This window comes from Pagrus major, chromosome 20 (assembly GCF_040436345.1).
Source record: "Pagrus major chromosome 20, Pma_NU_1.0".
Taxonomy (NCBI): Eukaryota; Metazoa; Chordata; class Actinopteri; order Spariformes; family Sparidae; genus Pagrus; species Pagrus major.
Window position 1 is genome coordinate 18,131,371 of NC_133234.1, and position 25,027 is coordinate 18,156,397.

Sequence of the window (25,027 nt, forward strand, 5' to 3'; positions counted from 1 at the left end):
ACACTGACTTTAAATACCTCTGACGTTGAAATTATGCTTTCTATCTCCTCAGGACAGGAGGAACTCTTACAGCGACCAGAAACTGTGTCAATGAACTGTTGTTTTAAAGGTGCACTATGTAGTTTTGGAGAAGACATTTTCATCAGAAGAGGAAGATCTTCATTGACTTATCTCGTATGCCTAAACAGACTGAATAAACAAACTCTTTTTGTTTTCATGACTGAATAAACAAACTGACCTTAAAGGACAACACAGTTTCATACTGTATTACTTTGTTTATATGTGGCGGACCCTGCCACCTTTCCTTCAAACAGTGTTCTGGATCTTATTTTCCTCTGAGAACAGCTCGTTTATCCAGTTATGGAGAAGATAAATTTCCTCATTAATATTGTAAATTATTTAATATAAATATTAAAATTCTGAGTTTGAAGTGCTTCTCCAAAACTACGTAGTGCCCCTTTAAGACAGACTTGGAAACCTATCTATAAGGAGACAAATAAAGTGCATTTAAAGGTAATGTCAATGAAGCCTATCATCATGAAAGCATGTCTGCTACGTCCGTTGCATTCTAGCATCAACAAGGCACATCTTGCATTATCCAATTTGATGACCTCATGCCGTTTGTATCTCAGGTTTTCATAATCTGGCCTAATCCTGCAGATGTCACTGTGAGCATGTGTTCCCTTTGCAGCGGGGGGAACAAACCCAACACCATCGTGAGAGGCTTAGAAGGTGTGAAAACTGTACAGTAGATTTCATCAGTGGAATGACAGCCTGTTAAAACTCTGGGTGACTGCTCAAGCAACAAGGATTTTTTTCCTTTTTTCTTTTCTGGCCCCGGCTCACCCTGCACCCTGGAGTCCAGACTTTTAGTCAGACATGACCACGCAGAGACTGAACCAACAACTCTGGAATCCTTCTCAGAGGAAGAGAAGGGGGTTGGGTTTGATCTTCAGGTACTTTCTGAGGGGAAAAAAGGTGTCTAGACTGGACGTTCTTTTCCCTCCGCAGTTCCTCGAGTGTGTCTGGGCCGACCTCCCCCCACGATACTCGCGCTCTGTGGCTAATTGGCTCCATGCTCCCAGGATGGTCGATGTAGAGCAGGTGTGGGTTTTTACGTAGTCGTCCCCCAAGGGCGGCTGTGAGAGGATTGGATGGTGATGCAGAGTTTGTGCATTAATAAGCGATGGAAACTAACCACAGCATTAAGAGATGGAAACCATTAACTGCCTTGTAAGAAGTTTTATGCTCTTTTTCCATCCATACTGCTTCGAGTGTTTTCTCTTTTTTTTGTTTTTTCTCTCGTTTGTGTCTAAAAGCCAGGATGGCATTCCACAATATAGCATAGTATTCAATTAGAAACCTTGTTTTTTCCCCTTCTGAGATGAATAGCTCCACTCACAGTCTGTGGTTTAGTCCACACACCAGAACAATTTTCTACTACAGTGCTCGCATTAGAACACTCTGTCCTCCACTATAAACACTCGAAATGATTAAAGTCTCCGTTCTTTCTCCCTCTCGGAGACATGTTTCACAGTCGAACATCAAAATTTCTGTATACATACATTTGAAAAAGGACAAAACTCTGAGGGTGGAGCTGCAAAGAATCGTCGCGCTCCCCTTTGTGTTTCCACCAGAGACGTTACAGTACAGCGTGTGGAGCAAGCGGATGCCTCAGTGTGTGCTGTAATGTGGTCTAGCCATGCCAGCGTGCTGAGAAAATATGTGACTTTTCATCTCCGAGATGCAGCGAGATGCAAAGCAGCTGCTAGTCTGCCCGGCAGCTTGAGGGAAGAGCAGCGTCTGCTATTGCCAAGTTACAAACCAGCGACTTGGAGAAGTTGTTATTATGCTCCTCTAACCCTTGTGGATGGAGGGATTTGGGACTGAGAGGCTCGCAATGAACGCTGAGTTATGACCCGGGTCAGCCTCGATCAGTTTTTCACTTGACCTTTCTTAAGAAAATGTGATTAGCCTGTAATGAGTGTGGGAGTCTTTTCTGTAGCTGCAGCAGCACTCCGTCATGTTTCTATATTTGGGTAAAAGGTTACTTTCTCCAAAGAGGTTTATGTTTCATGGCCTGTTTGGTTTGTCGTATCTCAAAAAATACAGTTTCCAATTAAATTTAGTGGAAATTTTGGGGAAATAGTCGTTCGCTTTGTTGCAGACAGATTGAGATGATCTTTCCCGTCAGTCCTTGGTTTCAAGACCGATGCATCTGATTTTCTGCCATTGTGTTTTTTTCACTTTTCCGACACTTTTAGCCAATTTTCATCGAATTTTGTGCAGAGAAGCAACTTCTTGAGTTGGGGCTACAAAAATGACATGACTGTGTGTCTCTTATTGGCTACCAACCTCTGAAATAATCTGCCATTACTCAATTACAGATACATAGAGATTTAATTGAAGACATCCATGCGCCACGTAATCGCCAGAATAGATGTTTGGTACATTTCTGCAAAGCCGCATATAAAAAACAAGAGCCAGTTGGTTATGGTTGGGGAAACATCACAGTTTGGCTTATATGCCTCTTTCGGTCACCACAGACATGGACGGAGATAGCCCAGCTTGCTGTGAAAAAATATCCAGTTTGGGTCTTGAGTCTCATCCCCGACTCGTCAAATACTGCTGCTTTGGGATTGTAGGTCGGGTCGGATGCCATCTCAGAGCATCAGCATTTGACGAGTTGGGAATAAGACTAAAAAATCAACCATTTTACCAATTGGACACTGCCTCACTTTGAGCTCTGTGTTGGAAGTATTTCTACTTCTAAGATGCTGCCATCGGTCGCTCCGCTTTAGGACGTTGTCATCTTGTTATGTATTTTAGGTCCGGCCCGGCTCACGAGATAATAAACCACTTAAACATTAAATAAGAAAAACCCTAATCGATGGGATATATTTCAAAAGATCGAATGGAGGAAAGCAAAGAGCATTTAAGAGCTCTCCATCAAGTCAGTCAGTATTTTTTCATCCTGCCACGGGAGACTTTTCATTACCTTGCTCAGTGGAGTGTGTAATACCGGGCCTATCAGGGATTGTGTGTTATTGCCCAGAGTAAATAAGGGCCTGGACATTTATTTGCTGATACATATTTGAGAACATCCCTTTAAAGATTTTCATAGTGTTGTTATTGATCAAATCCCTGCGAGGGGCCAGGAACACGCGTCTCCGAGGTGTTTGTGATGCTGCCTTTATCCACACAAGAACAATCAAAGAGGAACGCCGGTGCACCCATGCACCCCTCGCGCCGGCACCGTGCCTCCTCTCCTGAACAGCTCTCTCATCTGCAGAGGGAAGCTTTTCACATGAAGTTCATTACATCCCCTCTCGCCGCTCACCTCTCAAAGCCGCTCTTTGTCCGCCGTAATCTCGGGATCCTTCAGAACCGCTAGCTTGAGTTTCACATTGGGGAGTATCTCAATGAGTCTGGAAGGGATTTCAAAGGCAAGGGGCCGCTATATCATCCAAGCATGGTCTTCATGTCCTGGGCTTATCTTGACCCGGAGTCAAGTTGGCCACATGCTGCAACTGAATAGCCCCTCTCCATATCCGAATGTTGTTTTAACCAATTTGTCCCTGTTGGTAGAGTCAAGAGAATTTTTACAAAACTGACACCGTGCTCTGTTAAAAGTGTGTTTATCTCCCAAACACGGGGATGATGCAGAAAAGGAAACAAAGTGTGACGAACTATAAAAGGAGCGTTTCAAATCTGAACCACTTGGTTTCCATTTACAATAATCCAGGATAGGCTGTGGTGTGATAAAATCCTAACAACTTCCGTGCTCCCAAAGATAAGCCTGCTATGCACTTACAAGACGGGAAGTGATCTGGGATATCAGCCTTTCAAAGCAGGCCAGCAAAGCCAAGTGAGCTTCACTGATGTGCCGGCCGGTGCCTTTTAATCCCCACACAGCCCTCCATTCTTGAGAGAGTGACCATATTTTTTTCTTTTAATTAAGACCTTACCTGTCCACATCAAAAGGCGACTCAGATTAGTCTTTTGATCTGCCTAAGCTCTTTATTACTGTATATGGAATATGTTAAGATTTCAGCCCAAACAATGAATCATCTGTTTTGTGTAAATGTATGCCGCCCGATGCTTCATAACCTCCTCTGCTCTCCGAGGCTGGCATTGACACAAGACAAAGAGGCCATCCGGATATACGAGCGGAGTCTTAGCGGTGCGTATCTGGAGCAAAAGATGATGCCGAGATAAGGAGGAAAAAAGACAGGAAGCCGAGGAGGGAAGAGACAATTATTTGGCTCCGCTGCGCAGCGTTGTTTTATTGAAAATCCTCCCACACTTTTAAAACCCAAATCCTTGACACAGATGGATCGGCTTGAGAAAAGTCCACAATAAAATGATACAAAAAGCAAAACACAGACAGTTAAATCTTTTTGAATTTTTTATTTTAGCCCCCAAAGAAGAAATAAGCGGCACACACAGTGGATAAAGGGTAATGCATCGCCTCTATGAAGAAAGGCTGTTTAAAAAACAAAAACGTTAAATTAAAATCATAGCTAAGACATTAGGGTGTTATTGTGCACATGTACTGGTGTTATCAAGTCACACGAAGATGGGTTTTTACAAATTATCATCAGAACCTTTTTGCTCAACTTGTCTGAATCGATTATATGCAGTACACAGACACTGAGAAAGACAAATGATTAAAAAAAAAAACATAATGACAGGCATCTGGAGGAGGGATTTTTTTTTCTGGCTTATCTTTCTGGTTTTAAGGCAGGATTCATGGTTTTTAAAGCACACTTCGAGTTACTGTACAACTGAAAGCATATTGGCAAATTAAAGATGAACAAAATAATCAAACAAAGAAGTGATAAGACGTTTAAAGAAATACTGTAGAGTAAAAAGCTATTCTGGATGTGTAGGTACACTAAACAATAATCCACCAAGTGGTTAAAAGGTACATTTATCCTTCACTTTACAGGTCTAAGCTAACCAGACCTCTGTAGCCCGCTCGTCGTCTCTGCTTTAGGCTAGTAAATCGAGGCTACATTAGCCGCTGCTAGCATAACACAGCTGAATCTCCAACCAAAACTGTCTGCTGCCAAGTTGCATTGTGGGGAATATAGGCGCCAGGGTTTAAAAGCTAACCATACCTCTGTAGCATTGCCCGTCATCTCTACTTGAGGCTAGCACATCGAGGCTACATTAGCCACTGCTAGCATAACACGCCCAAATCTCGAATCAAAATGTGTGTTGATGTGTATTTTAGAATTAATTTATTGCTTTCCTATCATATTGTGAAACACTATTAAACTGTTATGTTGGCTGGGAAGTGGTTGAATGCTAACGTTAGCTGTTGTCTAACAGAAGCTACTTTTAGCTTCCCACCCCGAATGTGATGTCAGAACAACATGGCCGCTGTGTTAGTAAGGTCAACTGGCTGACTATTTCAGTCTGTATTCTCTTTCAGTCTGCCGTTTCTACAGAAAACACAACAACGTCCGAGCTAGCATCCTACCCGCTGAAAATGGCAAGTCACCCTAACCTATTCGCTAACAAGACGAACGTAAACAAACTAGCAGCTTTTACCTTTTCTTTTGCCACTTTTAATGCAAGGGCTCGCCTCCCACGTGCAAAAACAATTTCCCGCTTTTTACCCCCTTTCGCAGTAGGATAATGGGCGCAGTCGGACCAGGATGTGATGTGACAATTTCGATTTTAAGAAGAAGAAAAAGTATGCAATATCGTTCAAACGTTAACAAATAAAAGGACACATTAACAGCTTTTAAAGTAAAACCAAACTAGCATAAAAACTGACATGCTGTACTGTTAGTACCTGTATCATGAGCCATGTAAATAAATGTAAAAAAGAAACGGGTACAACAGATTACTGCCGTTATACTGAAGCAAAAGAAAGCATCTCCTCTCCAAAACATCCTCTCTGACCAGCTTTAGAAAGACATTAACATTTAAATAAAAACAGCTTTCATATGTACACAAGGAATCTTCTTAAAAAAAAGTTTAAAAAAGCAAGTCGGATAAACGCAAAGCCACTGATGACAGCTGTGCCCGCAAGAGAAAGAAAAAAGGGCTCAAGGAAAATATCAGGTCACACGACAGCAAACAGTTGTGACATACAGCCATAATTGTTGGCTGACACCACAGTGGAATTTGCTTCTCTCCTCAACAACAACACTTAACTCCCATCTTATTCTAACAGAAGTTTTAAAAGCTTGTCTCGTCTTCAAAAAGTGAGAACGTAAGACAGTTGATTCTGAAAAAAGTAACATAAATATTAGTACATTGAAATTCTATGTTCTACAATTGATAAAAAAAAAAAATATGCAAAGGCACAAATATCAACTTCTAATATAGGAGCAACATTCTGCTAAGGCTCGACAATGAAACACAACAAAAGGCCAACATCGCCAGTGGGTTAGAAAAAAAAGAAGAAGAAGCAGTAACACAAACAATAGATGAAGTGATGCATAATACAGGGGTAAATATAGAAGGCGTAACAACGTTAATGTAAATGTCTTTTATTCTGAAAAGCACAGTACTGGTGTGGTGCGTTCACAGTGATCCTCTCTCAGATGAACTCCCCTCGGAAAGGAAGTGACTGAATGTTTTGCCGTTGCCAGCGGCAGCGCAGCCTGGCCAGCGGCGTGTCCCTCGGGTTTTCAAACTCGGAGAAGCCCAGCTGGTTGAGGATGTCATAAACTCCGGCTCTGGCAGCCACCTACCACAGAAACACACGAAATGTTAATGAAGAGGCAACACGGCGAGCCAGGCATTTTTTTATTTGTCCGTCATGACCACACAAACGCTTGACCGCCACTTTTTTAGAGTTCAAACATGTTATCCGACGGTTTTTCTTCATGTGCAGCTGTGACATTGGAATAAAAAGGTATCTACTGTGGGTTTGGAAACAACAGGAAGTGGTAGAAGAAGTATTCAGATCCTTCACTTGAGTAAAAACATAAACACCACAATGTAAAAATAATACATTACAAGCAAAATCCACAGAATATAAAGTTTAGTCAAAGGGCCACTTCACTGATTTTTGTTTAGTCTTCACAAAAGCTACTGCTCAGACTTTTCAATAATGTCTTCCCTAATGATGCCAGGGTGATTTCATCTGGGACGACAGGTAGTGTGCATTACAAACTGGAGCTGTTGAGTTTAGGAAGACAAGTAAAAGTCAGAATATGTCGGGCTCTGCCCCTTCGATTTGGATAATTCTTAAAAAGAAAATGTAAGGGTAGGAGTGCTTCCTGGACTCAAATTGACTTTGTTAGAGGTGGTCTTTGGATACGGATCCAAGTAGACATAAAAATTAAAAGAAAACTCCAAGAAAATGGCTTTTTTTGTCACAGCATGGTCATGCTAGACCTTATAAATGAGTTAAAGACGTGACAGTAAAGGCATTTTAATATTTAAAAATTTCCTAGTAATTTTGGGATAATCATTTCAATGTATCTTTTGTAAGTCCCCAAACTTGCAATTTGCTCACCATAAAAATGATTGACAGATTAATGCAGATAGAGGGGTAGTCTTCCCTTTATCTGCATTAATCCGTCAATCATTTTTAGGGTTAAAGAGTGAAAAATGCCCCACGCAAGATCTCAGTGCAAACACGTTGTGAATCCGAACCTTTTAGAAGCTGGGAGTCTGACCTTTATAAGTGACTTCATCGATTAGACTCTTGCTTAAATGGTCGCCAATTAATTTTCAGTCACGACTTTGTCTCGACGCTGCTCATTACGCAGAATTTGCCCTTTCAGAAAGGAATATTATGTATATTCAATTTTTCTCCCCAGGGTGGCGAAATCATGGTTCTGACTCCGGCTCTGAGGGTGAGAACAGCTAAAGTGGGTCATGCCTTTGTCATCCTGGGAAAAAAAAGCTATAGTGGGTTGAGTTGACGTTGTTTTTTATCTAAAAATGTAAAAAAGATGTAAATAAATGTTGCGTATGTGTGTGTGTAAAATGTTGAACAGCTGGACGGGTTGCAGAATGGGTCATCTACTAATCACAGGAGTGGCGATGGCGGATTGCTCTCTGGCTCTTGAGCAAACCTCAATTGTTCCAGATGGCCAGCCCGTGTCCTTGCATTGTCACTCGTTACATATGCGTGTGAATGAATGGGTGAATAATGATAAAGCATAATGAGTGCTTTGGATAAAAACACTTTTCCCACTGAGGAACATCTATAAAGAGCTTCCTCTAAAGTGTTTACAATGAATATGCAGTGGACTACGCATACACCGACGACTCGTCCTTAAGCATAGTAATGGGACAACGCCATGGCAACGGTATATGTTATTCAGTTTCTCTGAGTCATTACTGAATGAATGAGTGCAGCCAGGACCACTTTGACAATTCCCACGAGACAGAGTTCAATGTCCATGTTAGGTCACGCTGACTCATGATCTGCCGCGGCTGTCGAGCACCATAGGACTGATGGGAGGCACCACGGACAACCAGAAACATCTGGCCGTAAAGCCAAACAACACAAACAAATAGAAATAAACCCAGCGGACGACGACTTAAAGATTGAATACCCCATTAGAGGTGCCACAGCTTGGCCAGTTTACTCTGCGGGAGAAGCTCCAAGGAAGCGTCGAGTAACCAAAGTCTGATCTTAAAAAGGATTTCTGATCATTTTGGGCAGCTTTAAACTCTCAGTTTGCAATCTAAACACAGCACAGTTGACCCACAAGCTGTTTGCATGTTTCTAAGACACTGCAGGAGATCAAGGAAAAAACTCAATCGAGGCAACGTGGCCGCAAACATTTCACCTCTCCCTCCTAAGGCAGTCAAGAAGTCTGCAGATTCAGAGTGAAAGAACGCTGGAATGAAAAAAGGGCACCGATTGTGGATGCATACTTGAAATTATAAAAAAAAAAAAAATCAAAGAATGCGAGTGCGGTTATGTTCTCGAGGCTGTGAGGTAATCCTGTATGAGGTGCTGCTTAAAAATGCCCTGTCAGGTTGAGTGCTGAGGAGGACACAATGGAACAATGAACAGGAATAATAGTATCAAGATATCCCTTTCACTTACAATGATTATAGCTTTGCTGGCCAGCTTTGTGAAGAAATAAACACAAGGCACCGCAGAGTGTGGTCTAGATTACCAACTTGCTGACCGGGCAAAATCAAATCTCACAATAGATATCATGTAACGCTAAAACTTTTGCTTTTTTTTTTTGAGTCGACGCTGGTTCAAACCCTTTCCTCAGCCCTGCGAGCCGTCTCTCCAAGAACCCGTGACCGTGCGGCTTCCCATCTTAATCTCGCTTTTTATGGCGAACACAAGCAGTGATGGATCTTTCAGTACATTCATGTTTGTGTCTGATGCGTTCCTGGACGCCGGCCAGGCGGACTGCCAGTGTGTGAGCTCGTTGGTGGGAACAAATGAGTGGGTGCAGCTGAGCCGTTAGTCAGCGGATGGGACTCCCAAGAGAAACTGTGGGTTTGAGCTGTTAACCAGGACACTTAACCTGACTCATGTTCTCCACAGAGCAGCTGTCTAAATAGGCGATGAGTAGAAAATCTGAAACAGCAAAAAAGTTGTGTTTCGAAAGGCCCATCTCGAGGGTTTCAAGACCTCCTAAAAAGAGGATGATGGGTGACGGCATGCGGTGAACACTCCACCAAACATCTATCTTTTGTGTATCAAATCCTCGGAAAAGTCTGCTCCCTCACAACAGACGCCAGCTGCAGTCAGGTTGGATTTATTAGCAGTCACAGTCGAATGGGTTTTAATGCTGACACAGACGTGGCAGAGAAAGGGGCATCAAAACTTCCAAAGAAACCACTCCTGCAAGAAAATTCGCTTCTCGTGAATCCATCCATATATTCAGTATGTTCCCATCACAAAGATTCTCCACCACAGAGGTCAATGCACCACGTGCGTGACTTAGTGTTGCCACCTTGAAGCTCAGAAGCTCTGCTGAACGTTTTTCAGTGATTTTCTGGTTGAATGATATCACGTACTGACCATCTGGATCAACAGTATGTATGAATGCTCTGTTTCCAGATATAGGTGCCGGAAAATAACATGCACAATGTCGTCCGTTACCTTATGTGTCGTTTATCCTCCTCTGGTTCAGTTATAGTGCAAGGAGGCTGCAATGCTGAAGGTTCGAGTGCCAAAGAAACACCATTTTGTTACCATAAGCTATTCCCTTTTAGTCTACTGTGCTTGTTTCTTGCTCTGATTTGCTCTGATTTAAAAGAGCAACATATAGTTTTGACGATATGACTTCTTTGTATTGTGTTGCAGAGAAATCTACTGAAATTAGCATGTTAACCAGCTAGCCTGGTCCAGTCCCGTTCATAAGCTCCTGTGCTCGCGATGTAAACACAAACACTCCCCTGGGGGCTCCGAGCTCACAGTCGGGACAGCTAGATGCACGACTAACCGAGCTAACTAGCTGTTGGCAGGTATGGTTAGCTACAGTTAGCAGCTACTCTGGTGACACGCTGCCCTCTGTTTGTTTTCAGGTTTTAATTTCGACAGTTGGGCGAAACTTACTTAAAAAAGGAATGTAACACAACTCATTTAAATGCATCTTCACTTTTATAATGTGAAACTTCAATGAATATAAAGTTGTCATGGCTCTACAGGGTGCTGCTGATGTGGAAAGACCAGCTAAAGACAACAGCATGAGATGTACAACAGCATCAAAGTAAAGAAAAAAATAAATAAAATCAAAGCAGATCTGATCTTCGGTGGTAAATCGCTGCATCTTGCCCCACTGTGTTTGTATAATGTGCCCTTGAAGTTGTTTGTGCGTGGTGACGGACTTTCTGGGTGACACCATGCAAAGCTGGTCTTTCATGCCGCATTGAACAGATCTCAAACGCCAATACTCATTAGGCGCCTGGAGCGACTGGAGAGAAACGAGGGAGCGGGGAGGAGGCGCTGGTCTTTCCCACAGTCGGCTATCTCAAAGGGTGCACATACCGGGCCCGTGCAGGGGGACAGGGAGGCCTCTGTGCCACACATCAAAACAGCTGGAGTGACTGATAGGGTACCTCTCCTGCAGGCATCCGTGGTATGCACTGTACACAAGTCCTGCCATTGTGTGAAGGGCCGTGTTTTGGATTAGCAAACATGGATTTCAATTCCAATAACTCCTCTGATGTTTCTGCTCTGATCTCACTATACGACCACATGGCAACACGGGGTAATGAGGCTAGGGATAATATTTATCCAATATGCACACAATGTTGCAGTAATGTGGCATTTATTTCCTGCACTACGATAGATACACTGCTTTGAATGTGTCCCGCTGCCTCCTGCATCGTTACACGCTAGTCAGCATCTTTGATCCTGCAGTGAAACGAGACGAAACACATTTCTGTGTTCAAATTATCCGACTGAACAGAAGCATCGAGGCCAGACAAACCAGAGGCTAACTATCAGCTGGACGAGGCTGCTGCTCTGCACTACTGGGAACAGTGTGCTCCTGCTTTCAGTCGCTGTACAATATCAAATTAATCGACGCGCACACACACACACACACACATGCAGGACGGACTGTACCGCTCAGATCTGGCAGGTTGTGTAACCACAGCTTCAAATGCACAACCAGGGATGGCGATGACCCCCGACTGCCGCCCCCGGCCTTCGCAGTTTGTCATTAATGATCCTGCCACGGTCACTGGTGATAGGCTAATGATTGCGCCTCTGGGTTGGTTGGTCGGGTCAGACCGGTTGGGCTGCTGCCAGATTCTGATGCAAGTGGGCCACTAAACTCATCACAATACTGATGGTGGAGGGGGGGAACGTATTATATGTCACCAAGACTTTCCTGCACTATATTTGTGTTTGACTATTATTTTTAGAGATTCTTCTTATTTTCTCTTATACGTTATTTGGGAACACAGTCAAATCAGTATTAACTAGTTGAACTCTAAATTTTGCACATCTGAAAGGTTTCGTTATGCAGCGCCACAAGCTTTGCACTATTTTTCGAGGAACATTTTGTGTGCCGACTTTCTCGTCAGACTGCGTTAAGTGGATGTAGAAATGATTTGCATTCATCGATTTGTTTTATAAAATGTCAGAAAGTGTTGATAAATGTTGATCAGTACGTCCCACAACCCAAAGATGTTACGGCCACAGAGGAGTTTTATCTTTTACATTCAGTTGCATTTCGAAAACAACCGAGAAAGACGCCGCTCGCTGCAAAAACTGTGCTCCGTCTGACCAGAACTGTTGGCCTCACTGTACTCCAGATGTTTTCCTGGGCTGAAAACTAAACTGAAAAAGGTGGGGACACTGTCATTTTGTAGGCAGCAACATGAAGAAAAAAAACATACCCAACAACACCGGGCATGAATAAAAGAAAATATGGCTCCTGTCGAAAGAAGATATGTTTTTTGTTTGACGGACAGGACAATATTCAAATATTCACAAGCATTTACTTGGTTGAAAAACCCTCTCTGATTCTTTTGAAGAGCTTGCAGGGGAGTACATTAATGAAGAATAGACACAAATTAGGATTTTATGACCGCTCTAAAGGTAGGGAGTTGCCACCTTTTTCCCCAAATCTGAATGAATTATTCATTGGTTGTTATGGTTTCAGTTAAATGAACTGAACGACCGATCTAACCATGTGTAGCAAGTCCATAGTGCTGAAAGTTAAAACATTTATATCGTTAGGCTCCTCTTAACAAGCTTAAACAAGTTGCCAGTGGGACTTAATTTGGGGTGGTAATGCATTAATGGTGATTATATTACCGGAAATCCTTTTAGAAAGACATTTTATTACTGCTTAAACTAATGTATCACTGTTAAGCCTCACTTTTGACAAGTAATCGATTAATCATTGCAGCTCTCCATGAGATTAGGATAACAATTAAACACTGAAGGCAAATATGTGAAGAGAACAGCAAAGACAACACTCACATAATCCATGAGGACAGAAAACATTTGGATGTTTGAATATCTAAGTTCTTTCTGTCAGTCCTTCACTGGCGTAAAACATGAATCAGAATAACGATCTCTGTAAAATAACACCTAATCCAGACCACAGCGTGAGACAGACTGGTTGCCTCAGCAGCCGTCTCACCCTCACCGAGTCACGCTGGTTCAAATCAAATTCTAGCTGCTGCAGGTACGTGTTAACTTCCAGTTCACCTCGAATAAGTAGTTTAAATGCGTTTATAAAATCTTTTGTGCTCAACAGTTTTGCGTTCGTGCTCCGCACTTTGCAGACATTTTCTGTGATTTAAAGCTGTTCTTTCTATTCAATCCAAACAAACCACTGCTGCTCAAAATGAGTATACTTGTGAAGAATAAAACAGAAATGCACAGGAGAATTGAAGAGACATTAATGGATGACTTTCCTCTGACATTTTGGCAGTGTGCACTTCCATTATGTTCACCCTGACGCCTTCCTCTCTGTTTTATGTTCACAGCAGGTTTCTGCTTTTTCATTCGTGCCACGTAGCCGCGACATCGTAGGTCTGAATCAAAGCCAGGGACCCGCCACCTCACCTCTCTATCACACACACACACACACACTACGGTCACACTGTCAATGACGTGCTGTAAATGTTTGCAAAACAAATATGTAAGCAGGAGAGGAAAAAAAAGGAGGTTCAGTTTGTTAGCTACAGTCGGTGTTCATCTCCGACCAGAAGTAGGACAGTAATGTGACATTGATGAGCTCTTCACAGGAGTTTCAGCCAGCAGTGACGAAGCATCCCCAACACTGCACTCTGTGGCTGATGTTGGTGAGCATCTGTTAGCAACTGGTTGAGGGACATAGTGGAGCATTCAAGGGTGAAGAGTCAGAGTTGGTAGAGACCAAACCAGAGCTAAAAGAGTAGCTAGGAAACATGACTCCTTCATAGCTGCTACGTTCAAGATATCAACTGTAAAGATGATGATATGTCATCATCTTTCTACTGCAAAACCTCTGTTGCAAAAAAGTTATTGCTAGGGATGAACTGATGTCTCGGCCAAACATTGGTATCGGACACGCTCTGTCCAACCCCTGGAGACCACAGCCATCACGTTCTCCACGACTCTGGCAACGTGGTTTGGTTCCCAAAGAACAAAGACAACAAGTCGCAATTTGCAAGATATTCCAGTGGCATTTGCTCACCTGATTGCCTCGGTGAGAGCACTGAGACGTCTGTTGACCGCGGTGTTAAAACAACAAAGACCGCATGATTAGAGGCTGTAAGTTGCATGGCGACTTCGCTGGATCCCAGATATGAGGAGCGCGACTTTAAAGTGGATTTTTAACAACGCCGCGGGCAGCACTTCACGCACAACTGATCGCAACTGTCAGAGAGAGAGCTGATCACTCTGCATGACATGTTTGAGGTGATTCTGGAGGGAAACGAAATACAGGGCATCACAGCAACCTCAATACTTTCTTTTATATTTCATTGCTTTTCCGATCTTTTACAATTAATTCCATGAATTAAAGTTGCACAAAAACATTGATTTTGTTGGGCTTTGTACTGAAAATCTCTCCTCATTGAGTAGGTAGTTGCACAGAATGATGAAATGGCAGTTCTTTTTAAAAAAACAATCATTTTCATGGGAAAGAAGGTTATATTACAGGTTGTTTTAGAAATCTAAACGGCTGAAGGACTTTCAAACAGTTCAGTTATTCTTTATAAACAAGGTAAGAGCTGAATATTTATGATTTCTGATAAAGGTATGCGACTGGCTTCATAAATTGCACTATGTGACCTTGTTTTAGTTGCTATGAACACAGAGAAAGACAGAAAGGGACAAAGGGGCTACACCAAGACGATAAAGTACTGAAATATCCGATAGTGACAAGTGTATTCTGCTGCCTACTTCACCGTCGAGCGTTCCTGCTCCGTGTGTGCATGCCTGTATTTTCTCATGGCATAACTGGGCCATTAGAGTCACTCTGATGCACCACATATATTCGCTATTCATAACAGGAAGAATATGACCTGATTGACCGCGTTTATTTCTGTGACAATTGTTTGCACAGCTATTGTTCGAGTCTATTTTGGAATTCCGCGTTTTTTCTTTGCGTTTATCCCACCTCAATAAAGGACAAAGAAGGAAGAGATTTCAATTCAGTGATTTTTTTCAAACATTCCAGGCTTTCCAGGCCGGGTTTCTCCAGGACGCCTGCTCGCCAATAAGAATAGCAGGCCGAGGTCCAAATTATGACCAAAGCTTGTTTGTTAGCTTCGTAGCATAAGTTCTGGATACTCCAACAGAACCTTTAGATGTTGCTTTAAGAGGTTTTAACAGGTCTGGTTTAAGAGGTTTTGCTCAGTGCTAAAGTTGGGATAACACCTTTTAATTAAAAACAAATGCACTGGATGCAAATGAAACCATTTAATGCAGATTCATCATTTGTTTACTTACTCTGCGCACTGCGGCTTCAACTGATCACGCTGAATGTGGTTTGTCAACCTGCCAAACTGCTTATTTTTTACCACCATGTGAGTTTAACCTATTGCAACATACATTTTAATTGCAGTGTGTGTGTGTCTGTGTCAGTGCGTGTGTGTGTCGGGTACCACTTACAGACTACTCATTTGTTTGGAATGCACATAAATTCTCGACTTTACTGTAGAGGGCACAGCTGGCCAAACGATTAATGTACCAACAAAAACAAAGAGCCGAGACGTTATGAAGTTCCGTGTGTGAGGAACCAGGCCACAATAGAACCAGAACCAGCTTGTAAATTCCTTCAGGAAAACCCAGATGAAACTCTGGTAACCAGTTTACAATGTGCACAAACTGAGTGTAAAAAAAAAAGAAAAAAAGAAAAGTGGTCGACACTCGCAGCATCGTAGGAGATTTCAGATTCGTTCCCCAACCAGGATTTTAATGACAAGTGCACAGCAGCGAATGACAAAGTGCAAATTATTCTCAGAGGCCACCAGCAGCTACTCCTTGCCCTTTTCTAGTGCCTGATGGCAAAGCCTGACGTATTCAAAAGTCGGGACATTATTTTATCCCCGAGGAATTGTTCTGATTGATTAATACTCGCAGCAGTTTATTTCCACAACCATTTTCTGGAGTTTGAGAAGAAAGAATACGAAAGATGGAACAATCACCACTTCTTGAGACTTCGGCCCACTAAGAAAAGGGCAAATTTCGTTGAAAATTCATACAACCAACAGACAATCAACCACGATTAAATTAAGCAAGTGTAACATTTTTACACGTTTGTTCATAATTTATATGATTATACTGTATGTCAGCCCAGTAGCCACAAAACCAGTTGTCCCAAAACAAGAGAATAACATCTCATAACATAGAACATATTCCAGATGAAAGAGCAGAATGTAAAACATCTTTAAAACTAAAAGCAGAATGAATGAATATTACAACAGTATTTATTCTTATTTTGTGGTTAGTCAAAATGTGTCTCAAGTTTTTGTCAACACCGTTAGATATTTATGAAAAGGCAATAAAACCAGGTGGTTAACTATATTCCTGAGGACCCCTTTTCGTCCTCCATGTTTGTTAAATGCACACAAGGTCAAACAAAGTTACTGCCTGCAAAACATCTGTCGCCTTTTTCATAGGTCAACTGACTACTTTGCCTGATATTCATGGGTGTTTAGAGCGTGGGCAGAGGAGACTGTTGGAAAGTTGCAGTTACTCTGCACAGACCCAACCTGCAGAGGTGGTTTAGTTTGCACAGCTTGTCTGATATTTTCCTAAGGGCAGTTCAGTACCAACAGGAATAAAATAGCCAAGGAGCTTACACTATGTTTTCACCTGTGTTTGTTTTCTTTGTTTGTTGGTTTGTCAGCAGGATTACATTGCAAACTACTGAACGGATTTCCATGTAACTTGGATGGAGGATGGGTCTCGACCCAGAATAGACCCCTTTAACTTTTGCTGCGGATCCGGAAAAAGTGAGATAGACATGTGGCGGAGATCATGTACCTGTTCCATCCACAGAGTGAAGGAGCGCTGCCAGGAGTTTTTCTTCTCTAGATGCAGGTATGTGTTGAAGAGGATGAGGTACATGTAGCGCTCCAGGTACTGCAGGCTCCTCAGCAGCAGCTGCTGACACTCCTTCTCCGTCTTGCCACTTTTGATCTGTGAAAAGAGGAGCAACAACAACAGAGGTCAGTAGCTAATAGATTCACAAGCATCAAAAACCGAGGCAGTTTGTCTCTCTTGTACCGTAACCATTTAAATGTCCCTAATTGCCTCCTGCCTGTTAGCTCTGTTTGCATGATGTCGCACTCAGAGAGCAGACTTTCACCAAACATGATCAAGAGGGACCATTAGCCTATTTTTCTTCCATTCAATGTAAGTGTAGTAATTTGCAGGAAAATCACAAAAATGCTTTTCTAGGGTCCAAACCTCAAACAAATCTATTGTTCAGTGACCCACTCGCCACCAAATCTCACTGATATTTGTGGATACTGCTGATAAAATAGCATGCAAACTGGTCCTGAACAACCACACACCAAAGGAAAGTGACGGATAAAAATCCGCAAACAGCAAATTCACACAGAAAAGAGAAATAAAATGCGCCAACACCATTCATGTTGAGCGTACAGTGGTCGAGGACATGTGTGGCGAACTTGGACGATCAATGAGATTAGGCATGTGTCGAGCTTATGTAACATCCTCATTCCTGCGCTGTGTTTCTCCTATATCCCCTCGAACCTCCCACCCCTGCCTGCATGGACATTATTTCCGCTTAGCGCCAACATAATATTGTTTATCTTAGTCTCCCTCAGGCCACCAGCTCAACCAACAGAGGGTCTGTGTCCTCGTAAGTGCAGGCACAGCAGCAAACACATATTGTGAGTCCACATCAACAGCTATGAATAATAAATAGGCAATACACAGTAAAAAAAAAAAACAAGGCTGAGGAAGAGAAAGCTCTCAGCAACAAGTTCATGGTGTTACACTCTTTGCTTAGAAAGAGACATAATAAGATCATTAAAAAGGAGAAACCACAGTAATTTAGTCGATGAAACCTGTCGTAATACCATGCTCAGTATGAAAATGGGATAAGAGCTCATGTTTCAGCCTGAAGAGACGCTGGAGATTTATTTACGATTAACCCCAACTATTCTACACAAGAAATCAACTGTGTAGATTTCAAATATGGCCATTTATACGCAGCAGTATTAACAGATTACCGTATTTAACGTCCTCTTTTGACTTCGGTTTCCAAACTTCACATAACATCGCTGACTAAAGGACGATCCTTAGTGCAATATAGTGTTTTAATGGTGCAAATGTAGAAATTCATCGGCTATTTCAAGTCTGGCTGAAACCTGCAGGCCATTTCAAATTTGAGCGAAAAGATCGTAGTTTACATTTTGGATTGTGATTGCCATTATTTTCACCCACGCTTACTAAAAAGCTACATAAATAAGCAGAGATGGGTTATACTAAGTCACCTTGTACGAAGTGTATCCTGCTTTTTCATGCCTGTACTTACCTTGACACAGAAAACACAACCATCTGCCAGCCTAGGCTTGAAAGCCCTCCCGGTACCTTGTCATTTATACAGCGTGGGTGATCATAGTTATGTGACAGCAACGACAAAGCGAAGTAAGAAACTTTCTCCACAGGTAGACCATCCTCTCGTATCGTATACTTTTATCTTCTCTCCCCTTTTGTCTTTGAAGAAAAACCCCACGGGCAGAAAGCAGTTTTGACATTTGGAAGGAGCTCAGCTGGTAAGCCATGTACAAAAACGTCACCCACGCTTCACCCTAGCATTTGCGAGAGTTGTTTACTCCCTGTGCTTCCAAATACCCTTAACCTCTACTGCTTTATCAATAAACACCATAGTTACATGGTGGTGGCATGATAATTACAAAATGATTCGAATTTTCATGGCAAAGCCCTATGTTCAGAAGCAACAAAACAGTGCAATTATCCAAAGTATGAGATGCTCCTATAATTCCCTTGATTGTTATTCCAGAGGCAAGATAATAGTACTCTCACAGGACTATGCACCGTTCACAGAGGGGTGAGAGGTAAAAGTGCCAGTCGACCGTACACTGTAGAAAGTAACCTAGCAAAGCAGAAGTTAGCAAAGAAGCAACTCTGCAACAGCACCCTTACATGCCATGTCTGACAAAGTAAGGGTGATAATTGGGTTGCTCTTCAATTATAGGCTCTGAGGAGCTCAGTGCAAAAAGGCTTTCATAACTGTGACGAGTCGGTGTCATGATGTTTTTCCTCTTAATAACGTTCTTTTATTCTTTTTTCCTGGTAGCTAAGAGCCTTGAGGACTTCCAGGTGTCAAGTGAAAAGGTCTGCCAACCAGCTGTATGAGTGTGTCGCTAAGTGTGAGGTGCGTGCTGGACTGGATAATATGTCAATTGGTGTTAAGAGAAAGTAACAAGAAGGGACGAGGTGTAGTGTAGCTCCACGAACTGTCAGCAGTTCTTCAACCGCTAATGAGCGTTTGTATGCTTGTGGTCTGTGTGTCCTCACAAAAGCCGATATAGGTTATAAGAGGCTATAAAGTTTCTCATAACTCGACAACTCAAAAAATGGAGTGATTTTTCAATGGAGTCTGGGGACTTCCTCCACAGGCCTCACAGAAGTAGTCTATACTGGTTACGGTTTACTGTATTTTGTAAAATTTGACATGTTTACCGTCAATAAAATGTCTTTGTTCACAGATTTACCCTGAATGTGGTCCGAGTGATTGGATCTCAAATGCGTCCTCGATGAGTGTTGGGTGCATTCACATCTGTATTCAGAGCCGTATACCACTCAGGACTCAGCACTCATCTACTGTAGCTAAAGCCTCAAAAAACACTTGAATCAGAGCAGTCAAAACAGTCCTTTTTGATGGATTAAACAGAGAAAACAGCTTATCTGCACACAGCTAGCAGCATTTTAGGGAAGTATATTAAAGACATTGTGGGGGCTGCACAGAGAATAATGAAAGTTTACCATAGTGGTGGGCTAGCACTCAGGGTAATTTGAAAAATGTGCACTGTGCACCATAATACAGTCATTCCAGAGCTGAATGACGCAATAGAGAGAGAAGGGGAATGAGTAGGGTTTCCTGTTCATTCCCAAACAGCCGTGGTCGGATCCCAGTTTTCCAAGCATCTGCAGCAGAGCGGAGGAGAAACTACACCTAGGCAAACAGTAGATATGCTGTCTGTTGCTTATCAAGTCCCCCAGAACACAGAGGAAGAAAGAAAGCACACACAGATGTCACTTTCTCCAATCTCTCTCAGTCCACGCTGACCACAGTGGCAAGAGCAGGTGAACACTGGTGAACCCGATTACCCTGTGCGCCCTGCTACCCCAGGGGGCTTTTCAGCATTTCATCTCGTAGCCTGAAAATCCACAGTGCCAAAGCCTGCCAGCTATCTGCGCACAAGCCAGGGCCAAATACCGATCTCATAACACACACATATGTAGAAACACACATGTTCTCAGATCAGTTTGCAGAGATTACATAAATCACACCTCTACAATGTGCAGAACCTTAATTCTGTGGCTGCCATCTGTCTGTCTGTCTGCATCAACCGAGCCATGTGTGTGGTTGAGTGGACTCTGGTGCACTCTCAGAAATCCCTTCAGAAAACAATGTTGGGGAAGATGTGGTGAAGAACCAGTAAATGTCTTCCATTCCATGTAAAAGAGACAGCCTTGAAGGGCTTTGGGTTTGCATGGATTACATTTTTTAAGTTCTGGGAAAACCCTGTACTGTACTGATAATCATACTCAGCTATTTGCTGAGTCAAGTCAAGAATGTATTACTTGCTATACATGATAAAAAAAATATATATTTCTAATTCCAAAAGGTGAAGCAATTTCATAATCTTTCAAAGATAAAGGAGAAAATGTTCTGCTGAGATGGCGAAACAGAAAAGAGGGGGAAAAAAAGTTGGAAGTACAGTATCCTCTCATCCCGTCTGGTCAGACCAAAAGAATCGACCGGTCAGTCCTCGTTCGCTATCAAAGGTGAAGCCGTAAGTCAGCCGACCGCTGAGGTGTGATGATGAACGTCCTCGGCTCTGCTAGGTCCCGGGTGGGATGGGAGGCCGGCCAAACACAGACCGCATACCATTGTCGAGAGAGTCTAGGAATGCTGGTTGGCCGAGCAGAGCTTTAAGCGAGGACAATGTGGAAGTGAGCGGTTAGGAAGGTGAAGGCCGAGCTACCACTAATGAGAAGTGACAGCTTTCTGTTAAATGTATGACTGGGAAACCTTCATCTCCTACTCCTCAGTACAAGCAGCACAGATTAGAAACATGGGCCTGAGTGGAGGTATACGCTCTACTGAATGCCATTCTAGCTATTTTATTTCTTACCGACTTTGTGCTAACTTATGTAATCAAACTAGTTTTCTTGTTTGGAAGTAAGAAAAAGCAAAGAGAAAGAAAAAAAAGTGTAAAGAGAGGACAAGAGATGCTTTTCCTGACGCTAATGCACCTCACATAAAGACACTTTGCAGACATAGTGTACAACGATTCAGAAAATCAGTTCGAAACTGATGGAAATGTGCCTGCTGAGGAGCAGACGCTTTGTGTCCATAACACGGTTAAGTGGATGCAAGGACAATGCAGTCTCGAATAGTCATTTGAGACCATATGATTCACAGAGTGGTCTCCCTTGTCAACAAACAAAGGCAAAATTACCTCAGGCAATGAAAACTTTACTTCTATGTAACAATCTCTCTATCATCTCCCTTTACAAAGGGAATGTACTTGGGAGCAACAGCATAAATGCCCTCGATACCTGCGAGTGATTCAAGACCGCCCCGGGCAACCATTTCAGTCTGTCCTTTAATTCAAACACGTCAGAAAGTTCACAATAATCCCAGGATAAACGTCACAGCCTGCGGCCCGCAGGTGTAGGTGTATTAAAGATAAACACCACCAACTTATGAGACACACTGCCTGACCCGTGCCTGTGTCTTGTGTAAACAGGCGCGTCTCGAGGTTTTGGTATAAAAGGGTTCCACATGTTCGGCAGTCCAACATGTGGTCCTCGATGTAAAAGGGATAACGGGTCGATCTGAAAATCTCATGTCGTCAGAAAGCGCTCAGCATTCGTACAAAAAGTTTTACGGGCTGAAATCACAGCGACGATGTGACCCCCCCACCCCCACCCCAGCCCTCTCCTTCCACACACATACTAACAGAGATGTTAGTCAGTCCTTAGCTGGTGAGTGCTATTGATTTATCATCACAGTGTTTGAGGGCACTAGCAACTTTTGTCTAATTTCATCTCCCGCAGTGAATCACTCAGCAGTGTTGTCCATGTGTGTGAAAGGCATTGACAGCACTGACATCTCTCTCAGAGGCCAGTTTATCAATTCGACTTTGAGACTCTCGCACTAAAAGCTGTGATAAAAACATCAGACAGCACAGAAAAGCGAATAGACGTCCAAGAGTGGAGGATTGGGAAAGCAATTGCTGGGTATCAGCTGTTTTTTTGACCCCTGACATTTGCCTGGAAGGCCCAATTCAGCTGGTTTATTATGCGGTGAGTGCCCAGTTGGCAATAATCTTCTGTTGGGATGGCCTATTGCCTCAAGTTGTAGTGGTGTGTCAGGCAGCATTGGCACTGATCTGCTCTTACTGGCAGCCATTCAGCCAGCTGAGCATGTTGAATCAGCAGCAGAGGCAGCCACTAAAAGACAGCCCTCTTATTGGTCATTCAGTTAAGTAAATTAGGAGATGAAGTCGCCAAATGGTATGAAAACAGTCAGCGAGTTTGTGGTCTTTCCTCACAGCTGGGACTTGAAAGCTTGTTTTCTGTTTCTGGTTAAAGATACAGCCACCTCAAGAAACACTGAGAGTGTTGTTTACTCTGTTCACTCTTCGCTTGAGTTTCCTCCTCTTTACTTTCTAATATGGGAAGATTTCGCAGCTTCAAGAGGACACTGATGATTGACGTCAGGGGTTATTTTGTAGCAGGAAACAACGTGTGGGTGTATGAGAACATAAAATGTCAATGGAAATCATCTGAAGAGGATCTGGCTCGGTAAAAAAGAGAACATTGAGCTTTGTACTATAAACTTTATTCCCACAGTTTAATCCCTCAATGATGGCAGACAACCGTGTAAAGGTCTCCGGGCTCATGTGGGCGAGGACTGAACTGAGAAGTGCACATTATGGAGACGTCCGTCTGCTTGACATATGGGGCCAATTACCAGCTGATGGGGTTGCTGAGGTAAAAAGGCCAATCCATATTGGCCCTTCCCACCCAGGTTTGCACAAGCAGCCATTCATGAGATTCTGCGAGAACACCTCCCACCCAAATCCTAAACCAAACCCCAACCTGCCTGGAGTGGACAGGCAGCCTACACATGGCTCCGTGACTCAATCAACAGACAACTCAAAGTCAAGTATACGTGCTGATGTTCAGGTGGGTTCATTACAAACCAGCACCCAACTGCAAATCTTTAGACTTCTTTCCATTCAAGCCGACAGACGCCATATCTAAACTTTATGACATGAGTGACATTTAAAGATATATGTGAACATTTCTGCATTAAAATGACTAAAAACGTACAATTTAAAATCTCAAATGCTCACATGCATTTCTCTGGCCTTTGCTCTGACCTGACCACGTCGGCTCATAACTAAAAAGAGGTTAACGGTTATTACAATTCCCATTCTTGGACGGCTAAAACTCTACAATTTCAAACACGGCTAAACTTTAATCCGTCCGAGCTGCGATGTTAAAGCTAACTTACATCTGGGTGGTAACATTCATTACCCCTGCGCCCGCTTTACCAGTCTTTAAAACATCCATTGGTCTTGAAACGCACCAAAAGACACGTTGGGGTATCGACACAGCTGCTGAAGGGGTAAAACATATTTTTAAAAGCCTTTCATTTCAACTTCAGAGCTCATTTTCAGCATCAGGCTTTCACAGCAGGCAATTTTAATAACTTTACTGCTATTTTTGTGCTCTCTTGTGAATGCCATACAATACTGGTGCTAAATTATAGCATGTCAAAATGAAAAATATGATTGTGCTCTACATTAGGCATCCTCTCTATTGAAACTATTGGCACATTTTTTGAGCAGCACTATCCAGCAATGTGGTAAGGCAAAAAAAATAGTTTTCCCAATGTTTGGAATGGAGCCTCATCGAACCTTCACTCTGTTGGTTAACGCTCCATCTACGCTCTAAGTGAAAGCTCCTATCATCATTATTTCTTTTCTATCCTGTCTACTTTTTAAAAGCTATATGTATTTTAACTTATGTAGAAGTCTGTGTAAAGCAGTCTAACTTTCATTAGAAAGGTATAATATTATTATTAGTGGGTAATAAAGTTGCATGAAGCCAACGAGCTCATGTATGTGATGTTTTTGGGGTTTTTTCCCCTCAAAACCCGACCATCCACCCATCCAGTCTGCCGCCTGCCAGCTTGGCCAGTAGCAGAGCAATCCAAGTTATACATCATCTGGCTTCAAGCTGCAGAACTGATCTTTATGGATCAAGATGGTGCCCAAAACTCCTTCTTTAAAAAAAAAAAAAAAAAGGAGCGCAGAGGCCATGTAGCAGCCAGTCAGAGGAGGGGAAGGAGATGCCTTTATGTTAATGGTTTCTACAGATTCCAATCCTCTGTCTGTCTTTTTCCAGTCGCTCAGCCACACTACGCTGATTAAATCATGAAGTGGAGGTTGAGGTGGATTTTAGGGGCGAGCTGTGTCAATCTGTGTAAAGAGATCTGCCATCAAACAATCTATCCATCTAGCCAAGGGCATGAAAATTAATGCGAGGAGTTCAGATATTTTCTCATGACGTTACAAGAAAAGGTCTTGCGGGTTATGATCTCTATCAGAATAGATTCAACCTCACTTTAATATCCAAACTGAATACTTAACCGAACTGTCTAACACAGAAAAGTCTAAAAAAATAACCCTACTGAAGGAATGTACTGTAAAATCAATCGTCAATAAGCATTTGACGAGAAAGAGCCAATTTCTCAGAAGAAGAACAAGCCGAGATGCATCACGTGTCTGGAGAGCAGAGATTACAAAAGCCACAGGAGGAGACAGGGCTCATCAACTTAGCCTACACAGAGACTGGAATATCTGCCCACAGTAACCG

The 25,027-nt window shown here is 42.6% G+C and overlaps 1 protein-coding gene across 2 annotated transcripts in view; it reads right to left on the minus strand.

The window, feature by feature from the left end:
- Positions 1-4,395: 4,395 nt before the first annotated feature.
- pald1a (phosphatase domain containing paladin 1a) overlaps positions 4,396-25,027 on the minus strand; it is a 56,151-nt gene continuing 35,519 nt past the window's right edge. The window contains exons 19-20 of one of the 2 annotated variants that reach the window (XM_073489693.1): positions 16,895-17,050; positions 4,396-6,709 (exon numbers count right to left, since the gene is read on the minus strand). In XM_073489693.1, coding sequence (XP_073345794.1) covers positions 6,560-6,709; positions 16,895-17,050 — 306 coding nt within the window. In that variant the 3' untranslated portion in view covers positions 4,396-6,559. The remainder of the gene's footprint in view (positions 6,710-16,894; positions 17,051-25,027) is intronic. The other variant, XM_073489694.1, reaches the window with a different exon arrangement.